General features: G+C 37.9%; 1 protein-coding gene across 3 annotated transcripts in view; it reads right to left on the reverse strand.

Annotated features, from left to right (window-relative positions):
- Nucleotides 1-16,518, reverse strand: part of mcf2 (MCF.2 cell line derived transforming sequence) — an 80,190-nt gene that overhangs the window by 45,700 nt on the left and 17,972 nt on the right. For 2 of the 3 annotated variants that reach the window (XM_031891319.1, XM_031891320.1), the window contains exons 2-5: nt 16,355-16,423; nt 14,629-14,743; nt 13,986-14,076; nt 460-579 (exon numbers count right to left, since the gene is read on the reverse strand). In XM_031891319.1, coding sequence (XP_031747179.1) covers nt 460-579; nt 13,986-14,076; nt 14,629-14,743; nt 16,355-16,423 — 395 coding nt within the window. Of the gene's footprint in view, nt 1-459; nt 580-8,914; nt 9,547-13,985; nt 14,077-14,628; nt 14,744-16,354; nt 16,424-16,518 lie in introns of those variants that run through there. The other variant, XM_031891321.1, reaches the window with a different exon arrangement.

The following is a 16,518-nucleotide window of genomic DNA, read 5'->3' on the forward strand; positions in this document are numbered from 1 at the left end:
CTGATTCCTATTTTAGTCCTACACATTTTTAATTTCAATATGCACTGTATAATTTGCAATTGGGAACTTTAAAAGAGCTATTTTGCCCCCCCCAGTGAAATAGATCGCTAATGAGCTTATTTATCAATTTTCAAGTTTGTAAATTCGAGTTTGTTTTTCTAAATTGAATAAACTTGCATATTGAATGATCACTTATTTATTAATGTAGTAAACGCCTGTAAAAAAAAAACTTGAATACCTTGAATTTTCAACTTCAAGCTTGAATAAAACTCAAATATCTCAAACTGAAAATATGGCTTGACTTTGCCTAGGAACTCCAGTTGACTTCTATAGGCGCTCGCAAGCTTTTATATGCACGTTTTCAGGTTCTTTGCACTTATAACAAATAAACTTATAATAAATACCAGATATTCCAGTTTTTGAACCATAACTCTAATTGTGTGAGAAAGAAAGCATTACCGGCAGTTTCAATAAAAAATCTTCTTGGCTGAAGCGGAATCCTATATCAGTAAAGGTGCGCTGGAAAAAGCCCGTTGGCCGTAGAACCAAAACCAAGTGTAAATTCCCAGGAAACGAGTGCTGTGATAACATAAACAATATGAATGTTTAAGCAATAGTTGAGCAAACTCTGCACTCAGACATATTTGATCTCTAGAAAATAATTTAATACATGGTATTATGCATTACTAAAAAGTGGATCCTTAAATACCCAAGCACCACAGGAATCAAGCAATAGATAGTTGAAAATGTATTATCAAGCTAGTTGATAATACATTTTAAACAAAGAGGAAGCCTTGAGGTGCATTGGGATGCCCTTAGCCCAGAAGAATAATATAACCCAATGAAAAATAATAGGGTTTATTATATCAGACCCCCATCCCCATATTCCTCGGTGTTGGAAATGAAAAGAGAGTTTGAGGAGGTCATATGTAATTCCCAAAACTATATGTGTGACAGAAGGAAGCAGGAGGCAATAGCCTGGGTGCACCACACACCAGATCTACTTTCAGTTTGCATGTTGGGAGAAAAAACTGGTTCCCCGCCTTCCCGTAAACTGTGGGGGATGGTAACTGACTACATTTCTGGGGTCACTTTAGGCAGAGGGTAAGGAATATGAAAGGGGTTCATTAGACTCCCTTCCTTACCCACCTCTATTTATACTCCACTTTTCATATATTTTTCACCAACATAAACAAAGCCCAAGCCTTGTTTCTTAAACACATTTTAGTTAAAACAAAATAATTTGCAGCCAAACAACAGAAAATAAATAAACTTGGTTAATTAAGTAGTAAACTTTAATATATTATAATAAAAATACTGAACACTTTCCTCTCCTGTTATAGGAAATTTTGGCAGTTAAGGCATGGCCAACAAGTTTTTAGAATTATATTTACTAAAAGCAAACTGAAGAACTAGAGTTGATCCCATGTTGCACCTTCTACTTCACCATAATGCACTGTATGCTGCACATGTAAACTCATGAATGACAAACCCCCTCAAAGCTTTAGCTTGCAAAGTACTACACTACACCAGACTCCATTAGTAAGTATATGTAGTAAATACCATACAAACTTGTGAAAGAACAATTGGCCATAATGTGACCATTTAGGGGTCATTCACAAATGCACCTGCAAGTGTGTGTTCACTCTAAAATGGATGCAACGGGCATACTGCCATAATTCATTTATGTCAGTGTATCCATCCTGCCTCTTCTGTTGAATGGTGAGGCCATTGATTCTGGGTAATCCTGGACCTACTGCCAACTTAGACCTGGCTGTAGTTCCAGGTGTCCCACTGTGGATCACTGGGCAAACCAGAACTGCATTCAGTGCATAAATGCACCTTCAATGCATCAAAAGCATATAAAAGTCAGCAGCTGTGGTAGTTTGTCAGCATTACAATTTGCCCAGCTTTGATGAAGACTGAAAATGTACAAATGCCCCATAAGTATGTATCCCTGTCCTCAAGATCTCAGAATATGAATGGTATTAGATTTTAAAGAAAATGAAAGCTATGTGATTATGTTTGGAGAACCTAAGGTTACTCATAAATAAACTTAGAACTAGTATATCGAAGTAGCTAATTAAGGACTTTTAATTATAAATCACCATCCTCAGCTTGTGGAAGGCATGACAGAACCTCAGATTGGTGTTTAACGATTTGTTAAGATAGATCTAATACCTATTCTCCTCACATCTACAATACTGCAAAAGATCAATATAAATCACTGGAGCAGTATCACTGTGAGTCCAGCCAGTGAAATACCCAGCTGCAGACATTACTTTTAATACATAAAATAAATAATATGGCTCTGAAAATCGCAAGTTTAATCTTCTTTGCAAATCTTAATACACATTAAAACTAGCAAATCTTCCTGACTGGCTAGTTAAATAGAATAGTTTAAACAAAGCATTATATACGGTATCTGAAACATTGTAATAGAATAAGGAAGGTCTAGCCAAACGTGTTGGACTGGAAAGGGGGTCCTCAACTTGGAAAGGCTTATGGCCTCTGCTCTAGGCACATGCTGTATGTAATATTAATAGAAATCCCTACCACAAACATGCAGCAATTAAAAAATTGCTGTTCAGTACTAGGGAATCAACATCTCATTTGTTATATATTATGTTAATATTTACTTGGCAATTAAACTGTTTCAAAGCTTCTGGCATAAATAAATAATGCAAAAACCACAAATGGTAAAAAAATGAAAACCAACTGCAATTTTATTTTTTAGAATATCACTCTCTAGATCAGTGATCCCCAACCAGTGGTTCGTGAGCAACATGTTGCTCCCCAACCCCTTGGATCTGGCTCCCAGTGGCCTCAAAGCTGGTGCTCATTTTTGAATTTCTGGCTTGGAGGCAAGTTTTGGTTGCATAAAACCAAGTGTAATTGCCAAACAGCGCCTTCTATAGGCTGCCAGTCCACATAGGGGCTTCCAAATAACCAATTAAAGCTCTTATTGGCACCCCAGGAACCTTTTTCATGCTTGTGTTGCTCTCCAACACTATTTCCATTTGAATGTGGCTCACCGGTATAAAAGGTTGGGGATCCCTGCTCTAGATCATACTTTAAGTTAGTTCAAAGGTGGAAAACCCATTTAAGTTTGATTCTGACCTGCACTATCTGCAGTGTGGGAGTTTGCAAGGTACTCTGGTTCTCACTGACATGCTGCAGGTTAAGTGGCTACTGATAAAATTCACCCTTGTGCAGTGAGTAATGAATAATCTGTGTGATGCTATATAAATAAAGGATATTTAGTAAAAACAATATTCAATACATTTTTCAAATCATTCCAGTTCTAACAGCCCCTTGACTAGAAATGCTAAATGCAACTGATTATGAAAGACTAACAAATCTTCTTCTGTCAAATCTAATTTCCTATTCATTTTTCATTGTTATGCTATGTTAATAAACAAATGCTTTACTTGAGTTGGCTAATGGAAGTATGTTGATAATAAAATTCTTCCGATTCTGTTCTTCCCTGAGGCACTTTAGGGCCCTAAGCCTTCTGCTCCAGATCTGATTGGGCTCCTAATCTGCTAAACACTTTAGTAAACATCAGGCAGCAGACTTGCCTAGAAAGGTTTATGTCCAGGGGTAAAGTCGGCCGAGCAGGCAGCAGAAACCCACACTACACACAGAGAAAAGGTCACAACTGACTTGGATGCAGGTAAATGGAAAAGTCAGGGCGTACTGCAAAATCATTGTGTAGGGCACACTGGGTGGATCATAAATGATAGGATAAATTCTAGACTGAACTCAAGCAGTACAAAGAACAAGAACTAACTTGTCATAAGCAGGAATAAAATTGAGATTGTCCCAAATAGGTCACACTATATCTAGTATAGCCACTTGTCTGTACTTATACCGATGCTCAACCAGAAACAATCGCTCAAAAAGTAATCAGAGGTTATTTATACAGTAGCCATAACAGCCATCTAGAGCAGATTCAAAAAGCAAAGGGAGTTACTCCTCAGCACAAATCCAAATCCTTAACATTTAAAGGTGACCATACAGGCTGTGATCCATGTGATACCCAACTGCCTGGCCAGAAGGACAAATGGATCCATATTACAAACCATCTCCCCAATGCTGAGATGGGCCTCCTATTGTACCCCTGACTGATACAAATTTTCAGAGTATGTATGGCCACCTTAAGATAAAATACTTCCTTAAAGTCATAGGGCTTACATTGGCCCCAATTTAAAAATATTTTGGAATATTTTTTATAAACAAACAAATTTCAGAAATATTAACATGAACTGTTCAGGCTTTATAGAGCCACGGTATTTGTTTTGGTTTTTTTTACTAGAATCAACACGTCTTTTTAGTGAACACAACAGGAAACACAAGCCTCCCATATTCCAAATCAGAGATCATATTTCTAATAGGTCAAAGGCCAAGTAGCATTACGCATTGGGAAAAATTATAGATTCTTTTAAGAAGTGCCGTAATTGCACCTTTGGCTAAAATACCGCTACCAAGGGGAAAAAGAGGTCTATACAAACAAACCAGTTTGGTGCCTCCAACCTCCATTTCCTAGGGACCTATACAAACACAGAAACTTTTTATAGGCTGCCATATTTTGTTATAAATTTTCAATGCTTAAATGTGCATAAGCAAAATATTTTAAAATATCTGTGTGCTTGGCATAACTTACTTCTAAAAACTGCATTTTGATTGGCCGCACCACATATTTGGGGCACCCTGCTAACATACTGAGAATGGAAACATTGCTATTTTATATTTGCACTACAAACTGCAATAAGGCAATTGGAATAAGGGTAATAATGTAACAAATTTATATCATTTAGTATTAAGTTGTAAAGCTCCTCCTACTCCAGAAAGCTGTGTTTTTGCATGCTGGCAGCAAATCCAGGCTGCTATGCTGAGACAATAAGCAATTGGTCTTCATTTTTTATTATATGCAGTTTTTACTTACCCGTATATACTCGAGTATAAGCCGATCCGAATATAAGCAGAGTTACCTAATTTTAGCTAAGAAAACTGGAAAAACTTATTGACTCGAGTATAAGCCTAGGGTGGGAAATGCAGCAGCTACTGCTAAGTTTTAATAATCAAAATAAATACCAATAAAATTACATAAATTGAGGCATCAGTGGGGTATATGTTTTTCAATATTTATTTCAAAGAAAAACAGTAAACTAGCTCTGTAAGTGGAGAAGAGGGTCAACAAAAACAATATGAGTACTACCCCACGCTCATTGCACATTGGCAAACTGGCAGCAGACCCGGTCCCGGAGGAGATGTAAGGGCAAATAAGTATTGCTAGTGGGAGCCTAGGCCAGGGCGCTGGAGGGTCTGGTTGCAGGTGGCCTAATTTGCACACAAAGGAGAGAGGGTGCTAGCCTAGAGGGAACCATGGCACCCGACTCGAGTATAAGCCGAGGGTGACTTTTTCAGCACATTTTGGGTGCTGAAAAACTAGGCTTATACTCAAGTATATACAGTACTTTGCATTTTGTTCAGCAGCTCTCCAGTTTGGAATTTCAGCAGCTATCTGGTTACCAATTTAACCTAGCATTAGCCTAGTATTTGGCTACTGTGGTCTGTGACCCCCATTTGAAAACTGGAGTCAGAAGAGGAAAGCAAAAAATTAAACTATAAAAAAAAAAGTTATGATCAATTGAAAAGTTGCTGAGAATAGCCCATTCTATAACATACTAAAAATGTATCTGTATCTGAAGGTGAACCACTACTTTAACCTGTAATAAACCACTAGAGATATATTAAAACTTCTGTAAAGAAACAGAATTAGAAAAGAGAGGGAAGTTATATTACAACATATCTAGTATAAATAAATTTAAAGCAACTGGACTTGTTAAGTAATCATTGAAGACGTTTCACTACTCATCCGAGCAGCTTCTTCAGTTCAACTGACTGGTATGGGAAGTCCTCAGCATATATACTCTTCCACTAATCCAATCACAATGGCACTTTGTAACTCTTCAGAAAGGTGACATCTGAAACTCACAGAGGTGTGAATGCCGTGGAGTTACTTTGAAAGGATTACCAAAGTATCATGCAACTCTTCAAAGCAGGTGTTACTTGTTAGAGTTGCATGAATGGATGTGTGAAGAGTTCTGAAACTGCCGGGGTACAGATGTTAGAACAGCATTGTATGTAGCAGACAGATGGTGTCGAAGTCCCCCGCCTCTGTTTCTCCACTTTGACATGAATGGCCTCTTTTACACCTCTTTCAAACCAGCGGTCTTCTTTGTCCAAAATTTGGACGTTGCTATTTTCAAAGGAGTGTCCCTTGTCTTTTAGGTGTAGAAATACAGCAGAGTCCTGGCCTGTAGTATTTGCCCTCCTATGCTGAGCCATTCGCTTGGAGAGCAGTTGCTTTGTCTCACCAATGTAAAGGTCTGTGCACTCCTCGCTACACTGGACTGCGTATACAACTTTGCTTTGTTTTTCCTTTGGTGTTGGATCCTTTGGGTGTACAAGTTTTTGTCTCAGTGTGTTGCCAGGTTTGAAAAACACAGGGATGTGGTGTTTGTTGAAAATTCTCCTGAGTTTCTCCGACACTCCTGCTACATATGGGATGACTATATTGCGCCTTCTCTCTGCCTCAGGACGGTTATTCCTTTTGGTGTTCCTGTTGGGCTTAGTTGCTCTTGTTTTGACAAATCCCAGTCTGGGTAGCCACAAGCTTTCAGTGCTCCTCTGAGATGTTTACATTCCTTGTCCTTGGACTCTGTATCAGTTGTTACACTTTCCGCCCTGTGGTGTAGAGTTCTAATGACACCCAGTTTGTGTTCCAGCGGATGGTGGGAATCGAACAACAGATATTGATCCGTATGAGTGGGTTTCCTGTATACGTCTGTTTTCAAGATACCCCCCTCTTTAATGGATATCAAACAGTCCAAAAAACTCAGTTCAGTTGAACTGAAGAAGCTGCTCGGATGAGTAGTGAAACGTCTTCAATGATTACTTAACAAGTCCAGTTGCTTTAAATTTATTTATACTAGATATACCATGACCTGGATGAATGAAAATCTTCATAGACTTATATTACAACAGAAATCAATTAAATAATGTATTAACAGGTTTTGTATAATATATAAGGGTATTAATGGTACAGGTATGGGATCCCTTATCTGGAAACCCGTTATTCAGAAAGTTCCGAAATACAGAAAGGCAAATTGCCATCGACTCCGTTATAAGCAAATAATTCAGATTTTTAAAAATGATTTCCTTTTTCTCTGTAATAATAAAACAGTACCTTGTACTTGATCCCAACTAAGATATAAATAATCCTTATTGGAGGCAAAACAATCCTATTGGGTTTACCTAATATTTAAATGATTTTTAGCAGACTTAAGTTATGGAGATCCAAATTACAGAAAGATCCCTTATCCAGAAAACCCCAGGTCCCGAGCATTCTGGATAACAGGTCCCATACCTGTAGTATGTATCAATGTAAAATCACCAAATGGGCACTTAGAAAGTATGCTAGGGAATATTTGTTTTTTTTGCTACTGATCAATTTGCATAAGCAGAAAACACCACAGTGATCATTTACAAATGCAAGAACAAGTACTAAGAACTAAAATGGACACAAAACTGAGCACACTGACACTATATACATAACTATATACATACATAACCATGCACTCTCCTTTGCAACATGCAACAAGCACTGATGCACCCTTCAGTTGCTCTGATGAATTACAAAACAGAACATGAACTGAAGCAACTGAACAATAAAATTACCGTCATCCTGAAAATGGCATTAATTCCAGGTTCCCCTTAGTGGTGTGTGCCAATAGCCACAACTGACTTGCACCAAGTAAAAGAGACGCTGGAAATATTGTAGCAGGGAAAAAAAGTTTGCTATGACTTTTCATGCTATTTACAAAATATGTCTGCTAATGATATGTCCATATTGATGCACAAGCTGCAGTGGACCCAATGCTAGTATTCTGGGGGGGGAATGGTATTGTGGATACAAAACGCATGACAACCTGCATCCAGATGTTGCACTTTGGACATTGCACTGCATTTGTGAGTCCCCATGTAACATCTAACTTTCATACTGACTAGCAGAAAATATGGTATAAAAGACATGCTGATAATCTCTAATGCAAGTTATTGCGCAGTGTGAGCGCAGAATCAGTGCAGGATAACATGTACGAGCTTAACCACTTCACTACATATTTATGTCACTGCATTACCCTTGTGCAAAAATATCTCTGCTTGGGCTGTCAGTCACTCCACAATATTCATCCCACAGCTTCTTACTATATAATTCATTCCAATTAAGTAAGAATCAGCAGCAGGCATCTGGTGGCAATTCTTAGTTCCAGCATTGCCATAATATTACTGTGAAACTGTCCATACAGGGTAAACATTTACATAGCAATGAAATAGAAAAAAACAGCACTTTTGTAGTTGAATTTCTTTTTACTTAAAGAAGTCAAGAGCATTCTATGAGCACTGATATCTGTTTATTATCACTGCACTCTGAAGAATTAGATGCATGTTTAAAAGCATGCTTAAGGCACTGGATTACAGTAAGTAAAAAATGTATAAATGAATAGAATGAGTCAGAAATACAAGTGAATGGAGCTCTGTAAGAGTTCTATGTAGACACACTGTTTGTTGGTATTGTAGCAAGGCAGCAGGCAAGAGGAGCAGCATTTACACAGACATTAATGCAGGTATATCTGCCCGAGAGATTTACAAGGCTCTATGCGGAACTGCCTGCTTGCTTTTATGACAGGACAAACTTGGCTGTTTTCCTGCAGAATGGAATCTGCATTATGTGTCCTGTACATCACTACTCAGCAGTCTGTGCCAGAGGCTGAGGGTTCTTCCCTGCTGCAGTATCTGAGCATTTGAACTTGGGATGTGTTGGGAAGACTGCAGACAGAGACCTTACCGCATTCCTTCGGAACCTCATTGAGCCTCTTGGGAGATTTCCTTCGGCCATCTCGGTGCTTAGCAGAAGTAACAAGCTCTTTCTCTTTATTGTCAGGAAAGCATTGGTGATATAGGATCTGCTGGTTGTTGGATGCCTAATAGAAGCTGAAGGGAGGACAGTGGCAGGCTTGCTGCTGCATCTGCTTCCATAACCACAGCACTGCGAAAAGGAACTAGTGTAGGACAAAACTGCTCCGTCTACGAGCCTTGCATTGATTCGCCAGCGTTCATGTTAATCTCCAGCAGACACACATTGACTGGCTAACATAGCCACACAGCGGAGCAGCACTGTCCTGGCAGAGCCCAAACATACACACCTGGCTCTCAAATAGCCCGATGGACGGGGGCTAATGTTTAACCCCTACACTGCCAGAAGGGAAAAAATCTTTTAAAAAAATCCAGCAATAGAAAAGGTCATGGATTTTTTTTTGTTAACCCCCACAAACAATTTGTTTTTTGTTATTAAAAAAATGCCATTTATAAAATGTGTAACCAATTCTGAAAAGTAGTGTCATAGGGGAACATTAATAACAATATAATGAAAATGTATGTTTTTACAGATTAGTTTTTCCATCATCTGCAACCTATTATACATATATCTATATTTATTATTTTTTCCTGTTATAATAAAAAACATATACATTTATATATAATGTGTGTGTATATTTAACATACATTCAATATTAGTTACTGGAAAAGATAGCAAATTGATTTTCATAGCATTAAATATACAGTACAGGTATAGGACCGATTATCCAGAATGTTTGGGACCTGGGGTTTTCCGGAAAAGGGGTCTTTTTGTAATTTGGATCTGCATACATAGTCTACTAAAAATTATATGAACCATAATTAAACCCAATAGAACAGTTTTGCTTCCAATAAGGATTAAATATACAATATCTAAGTTGGGATCAAGTATAAAGTACTGTTTTATTATTACAGAGAAAAAGGGATATCATTTTTAAAATGTGTAATTATTAGTTTAAAATGGAGTTTATGGGAAATGGCCTTTCTGTAATTCAGAACTTTCTGGATAATGGGTTTCTGGATAACATATGCCATACCTGTACAGTTAAATGTGTGTCATATGTAGTCTCATAACTAAAGAAACTTACCAGATGCCCATTTACATTTTATACAAATCTTTTTTAATGGTTTAAACTGCTAAATGCAAGCTTTGCTCATCAGCTCTGCTGTTCCTGCAGGTTGTTTATTTAAGAAACCCTTGGACTGACAGCAAGCCAGCTATCCTCTTATAGAACTGCTGAGCTGTAGGTCATATTTACAATGATGTAGAAGTTACAATTACTAATATATTTTTATTTAGAGTAGAAAATTAATTTAGAGTAGCAAATTTGTAATACATTTTCTTTTATGGCACATTTACAACAGTACTATCCCCACCAAACAAGAATTGCTCACAAGATATGACATATTACTCAGCTGCTGAATGGTACAGTGAATACTCCCCCTGTGCATACCTTGGGGGCAATTATCATTCACCTGGTGATACACAGTTGGGGAGCTGCACTGTACATTCCAAAGTGCAACATTTAGCTTTGAAATTGTAGTTAATATGTACTTTTATTTCTCGGTATGTACTAAAAGGCATTATGTTTGTCCAGGTGCAGTAGCCCATAGCAACCAATAAAATGCTTGCTATTATTTACATGGAGCATAACACCTATCACTGGTAATGCATTTTCCATTCTAATTGAAGGCCCAGAGTGCCAGCAACTTTAAGGGGTTTATTTATTTACACTGGAAACAAACATCACCACCGACATTGCCCATAGCAACCAATCTTTGCTTTTGTTTTCCAACTTATAGGTGACCGTTCAGAGATGCAGGCTGCTTCCGGTGGGCAGGTGCATGTTTATACAGAGCTCATTGTGTCTATGTTAGTAGACCTTTCTGATTACAGGGGGAGGCAGGGGTAGTAGTAAGAGAACAGAGAACATTTTTAATTAAGGAATATGCAGAAAATATTGTTAACACAAGCCCCATTTATTATATTTATGTTAAACAAAGGCAAATGTAGCTGTTTACTACCCCTTTGAGTATTTTTAAGCATGCACCACCATGAAATACTCTCCAGCCCTGTGTTGTCATATGTACACAACATTGGACACCATCAACCTATAGTTTCTTACTTTTGTACACTGGGTATTTTTTGTGCAACTGTGCAATGTGTGTGGGCTGTTCAGGCAAAAACTGAATACAATCCATAAAATCTGTACAGGCAGACAGATAATTCCAGGTGGATCCCCTGACATGGGTGCTAGACAGGCGCTGCAAGGCATGCTATTCAAAGTGATGACTGATAAATGCTGCATCAGGTGTTTTCCTTGCAAAATATCCAATAAAATACTGAGACTAGACATCTGTATGGCCTCAGAAAACAATGCAATGATACTACCATTTTAAAGAGGGATGTTGGAGAATATCTGTTAGCTGATGAGGTCATACCTTCAAATTGTAATCATTAAATGCAGGGCTGTAGACAGATAAATACTGTCTGGCAGAAAAAAAATGGTTTATCTGTTCATATACACTTCAAGGGGTTTGGTTTAAAAGAAGCCCTAAGCACCTTTAAGGGCAGTGACACTTGGGGAGATTAGTCGCCGTGCGACAAACCTTCACTGTCACAGGCGATTAATTTCCCCGCAATGCCATCCCACCGGCTAGAATGTAAATCGCCAGTTAGATAGCATACGCGGCACCGCGATTTGCCAAAGTTGCTTTGAGAGGAAACTTCGGGCGGATGGCAAATCGTGGTGCCGCTATGCCATCCCACCGGCGACTAATCTTCCCATGTGTCACTGCCCTAAAAGAGAAGGAAAGTCATTTTGGTATTTTACTGCCAATAGATTAGCCACATTAGTGCCACCTAGAACAATATATTTATTCTGCAGAAAGCATTGCCATACCGGAGTAAACAGCTTTAGAAGCTTTCTCTGTTTGCTTATAGGAGAAGGAAAGGCTAGTAAAGAGTTAATCTCAAGCTGCAGGCATACCTTCAGTTGTCTCAATAGTGCCCTTAAGTCTCCCCATATTTCACCCGTTCAGATGATCATCATAGAAAAAAACCCACTGAGCTCTGTAAAGAAAGTTCCCATAATGCCTCGCTCCTGCACCAAGACCAGTGTACATGCTCAGTGTGTATGACTATGAGGAAGCTTCCTGCTTTACATAGACCTTTCTGATAAAGCTTACTTAGTTTTTACCTTTCCTTCTCCTTTAAGTAGCTTCCTGCCTGCCTGCAGTCTAGCCCTTACAGCTCAGATCACACATTCCTAAGGGAGGGGGGAGGGAGTTCTTAGCATTCTGGTGGGAGGGGGGAGCAGGAGAGAAGAGAGAACTGCACAGACTCTGGCCCTTGGAATTAAGGCTGTTTCTGAGAGAGGAAGTCAGACACTGGAACATCATGTTTACAAAAGAAGAGACAAGAAATCCTGTGTTTCTTTTGATAGAGAACTCAATGCAGCATTAATGTAAGTGCTTATGGCTGTATTTACATAGACCTTCCTGATAAAGCTTACTTAGTTTTTACCTTTCCTTCTCCTTTAAGTTATGTCACATATGTTATAAAATGCACTAACTGAAAACTAATAAAATATACTGTATCAACATGCCTCCCAGCATTTCAGCTTGAAAAAGGACAATTTAGGCCACCCCACCTATCCACCTTCCTATATTAAGATGTATGATTCCAGATAGTGCCATGGACAGAGCCAAGAGAAAATGGGGCTTGTGGGAGTTGTGGTTTGAACTGTGGCCAACATTTTGGCATAATTATGCGTGGTCAGGGATGGTCATGGAATAAAGTTGTGCATGTGCACGCCATTCATTTTTAAGGCCCCTTTCCCTGGAGACCAGTGGGCTAATAATTGGGGCCCTGTGGTTGGGAGGGACCAGCTAACTTAGTATTGAGTATCATTTGTGCTGGCAGCCCTGCCAGTGGAAATCAGGTACAGGGGGTATATATACACAGTGTGGTAGGGAATCACTTAATCTACAAGATCTGCAAGGTAATGTTTATTCAGATGTGCACTATTATATACTTTAGATTGAATTAGTAATTAAATTACTTTAAAATATATGAGTGCATTGTGCTATTGGCATGTTTGGGGTAATATACATACTTGCTAACTTTTTTAAATTAAAATTTCATTTTTAGGCCATATCACCAACTCACCCAACTGCACCCAGTTAAGCTACTTAACTGATCTACCCCAAATCCAGCCAAATATTGATTAACCCTAACCCTTTTAAGTAAGCTTGCCAGGACTGTCCAAGGAAATTTTTGAAAGTTAGCACAAATGTCACCCAAAGCCCATGATATCCATCTGAGCAGGGACACATGGCAGGGGTTAAGGTGGACTAGGAGCAAGGGCGACATGGCCAAAATGCACCTAGATCGCTTCAGTTGGCATCTCTGCCATAGCACTGTCCTGTGCTAACATAATACCTTGGGTAATATGTACAATGTTTATTGATCAGTATTACTGCTTGGAATAATATATATATATATATATATATATATAAAGTTCTTTGCTATTTATTACTGTCCCATCCTTGCATGTCTGGAGTAAAGTGGTTAGTACTATAATGAAGCTTTTTAACTAATATTCTTAAATTCCTATGCATATAGGGTACCTATCTACACATATTAGTAGGTATAGGGAAACATATTTTATAACACTTTGCACTACCCATTGTCTACCAAGTTAAAAAAAAAGCTATGCAAAACATTTGTTTTTAAAACCCATACATAAGCCACTATTGAGAAAATGGCACTGGGGACACTCTTGATGTAGTGATCGGATGGATTTTTTTCAGGGGGGCTCGATTTGGCATCTTTGCCTTGAAAAAAATCAGCTTGAACCAGTGCTGTCCTCTGCTGGGTAGATTGGTATGGCTGTGTCTCTCAGACTAGATGTCCTGGGGTCTGCTGCATGGAGGAGTTAGAAGCCTGAAAATTCCTTAATTTTCCACAATACACCTATGGGTCACAAGGAATAACTTACAGACAATTTCTGGAGAGTTGATCTTACAGACGTCCATGTATCCAACCTTCTGTCCAATATTACAATAAATTTCACATCTGAGCCTTGTTTACTGGAAGAAAAAAAACCAAAACAGATTGATATTAAGACTTTTTTGAACATGGTTTTGTTCTGTTTATCCTAAGGGAGGGATAACTAACAAAACAGAAATCATTGTATTTCTACCATTAGCTTCCCAATTTCTTCAGATTTCATTTACAGTTTGCAATGGCTCCTTTTATTCAACCTTACTGGTACACTATCTGTAACCCCTTTATTATATCCCTTAAAAAATGCTGCTTTTATCTACACAAAATTACCTAAATTGGCCCTTTCCTTAGTTTGGAAATATTTAGAAGGCCCAGTAAGGGCCTGATGAATATCTTGGTAGATTTGATTATCTTGCAATGTTTTGGGGCCGTAAATTCAAGTGTGATTGCTAATGTTCTCTAAATAGCATACTATTCTGTTACTAGACCTATTTGATGCTGCTTTAAAAACACCTAGTTGTGTTGTATCGTTTATAAAATGAAAGAATAAAAACCTTAAAAAAAAGTTCAATATTAAATGACACCTCTGAACCAAAATCCTACAGGATAAGCTTACATAAGTACTGTTACAGTACCTTGGAATAGAGGTTAGGTATGTTAATACTTTCTGGAGAACACTTTCTGGAAATTCATTGAATGTGGCATTTTCTGGAAGAGTGATGATCCAACCATTGTCTTTTCCCCGACCACCTTATAAAAGTAGATGCACCAGTTAATATGTTAATAATGATATGTACAGACACAGTCACACACTAGTGTAAGCATCATTTTTATTTCTAGAACACACCAGAGCACTAGTGACCTACTATTTGTGGTGATTGTTAGTTCAAGAACCCAGAATTAATGATTCGGAGCAGCAGGGCCTGAGATCCGCCTCAGGTCTTACATGCAGCACTGATAACGGGCAAAGAAATGAAGGCACCAAATTTTGGGGGGTTCACCTTGATAATAAAACTTATATTTTCAATAATTACCTGTTTAGGGGTTCACTTTTATTCCACAGCAAACTTTTTATAACACTTTACCTTTCAATTTATTTTGACCTGCTGCAGTAGATGTGTATGTTCCTAGCACCTGTGTTTTATTTCCTCTTTGTTGTGGGTGTGGCTTGGTTTTGGCGCTTGTTTTGGCTACAATTTATAAAGGTTGGCTTTAAAACTTGGATATTGTAAAATCTGCCCACAAGCTGAATAATTAAATAGCAAAAACACTTGTTTGATCGATAGTCAGAGCTAAGGCAAAGATAGACCAGAATTTCTTGCAGATTATGAGATGAGACATGAGATTTAATGATAATGCAATATTGTTTGTCCAGCTTGTTTGTTAAAGTACAAAAAAATGCACAGATATTCATAAGTAAGGTCATAATTGGGAAATGTTCCCAACCATACCTGTACACTTGTGCTAACCTTTTTCTCTGTAATAATAAAACAGTACCTTGTACCTAATCCCAAGATATCATGAATCGTTATTGGAGGCAAAACAATCCTATTGAGTTTATTATAGGTTTAAATGATTTTTAGTAGACTAGTGGGCTTATTTGTCAATTTTCGAGTTTGTGCGTTTGTTTTTCTAAATGCATATCGAATGCTCGCTTATAAACTCGCTTATAAACTCGAAAAAACGTAAAAGATTAAAAAAAAACCTGAATATATCGAATTGAAAATATGGCTTGACTTTGCCTAGCACAACTCCCACTGACTTCTATAGGAGCTTGCAAGCTTTTAGATGGCAAATTTTTACATTTGAGTTTTTGGGTTTTTTGCACTTAATAAATACCACACATTCAAATTTTTGAAACATAATTCAGATTCGTGTTTTTTCAGCACACAAAAACCTTGAATCATGAAAAGAAATCAAACTCAAATATTGAAAAAACACCCCCTTAAAGTATGGAGATTCAAATTAAGGAAAGACCCCTTATCTGGAAAACCCCAGGTTCCCAGCATTCTGGATTATAGGTCCATACCTTTTTTATTAAAAATATATTCCTATGTAACATTATACAACTAACACAAATAAATACATAGCATGTACTGCATATCTCGTACATTCTGATTATTTCATGGAAATAACTTTCATTAATTTTTGTTTTGAATAAATGACATTGGACAACTTTATCCCAACCCAGAAACCTTAGATGCTGCTAAACAACCATAATGTTTTATTAAGTACTTCTACATGGCGCAGGAGAGTCAGGTATAAAACACTGGGTATCACTTTGCCAAGCAGTTTACAAGTTCATACTGAGGATTTAATTACATGATAACACTAGGACGCAGAGTACAACAACCTACTTACCAGAAAGAAAAGCAAGTTCCTTCATCAACAGATCAGCAATGTCTTTAGCTGGGATGGGAACCGCCATCTCTATAAAACAAGCAATACATCATTAGCACCAGTAACCTGGACCTTTCATTTATGATCCAATCCACCCTGACTATACAGGGATTCAAACATAACCC

This window comes from Xenopus tropicalis, chromosome 8 (assembly GCF_000004195.4).
Source record: "Xenopus tropicalis strain Nigerian chromosome 8, UCB_Xtro_10.0, whole genome shotgun sequence".
Taxonomy (NCBI): domain Eukaryota; kingdom Metazoa; phylum Chordata; class Amphibia; order Anura; family Pipidae; genus Xenopus; species Xenopus tropicalis.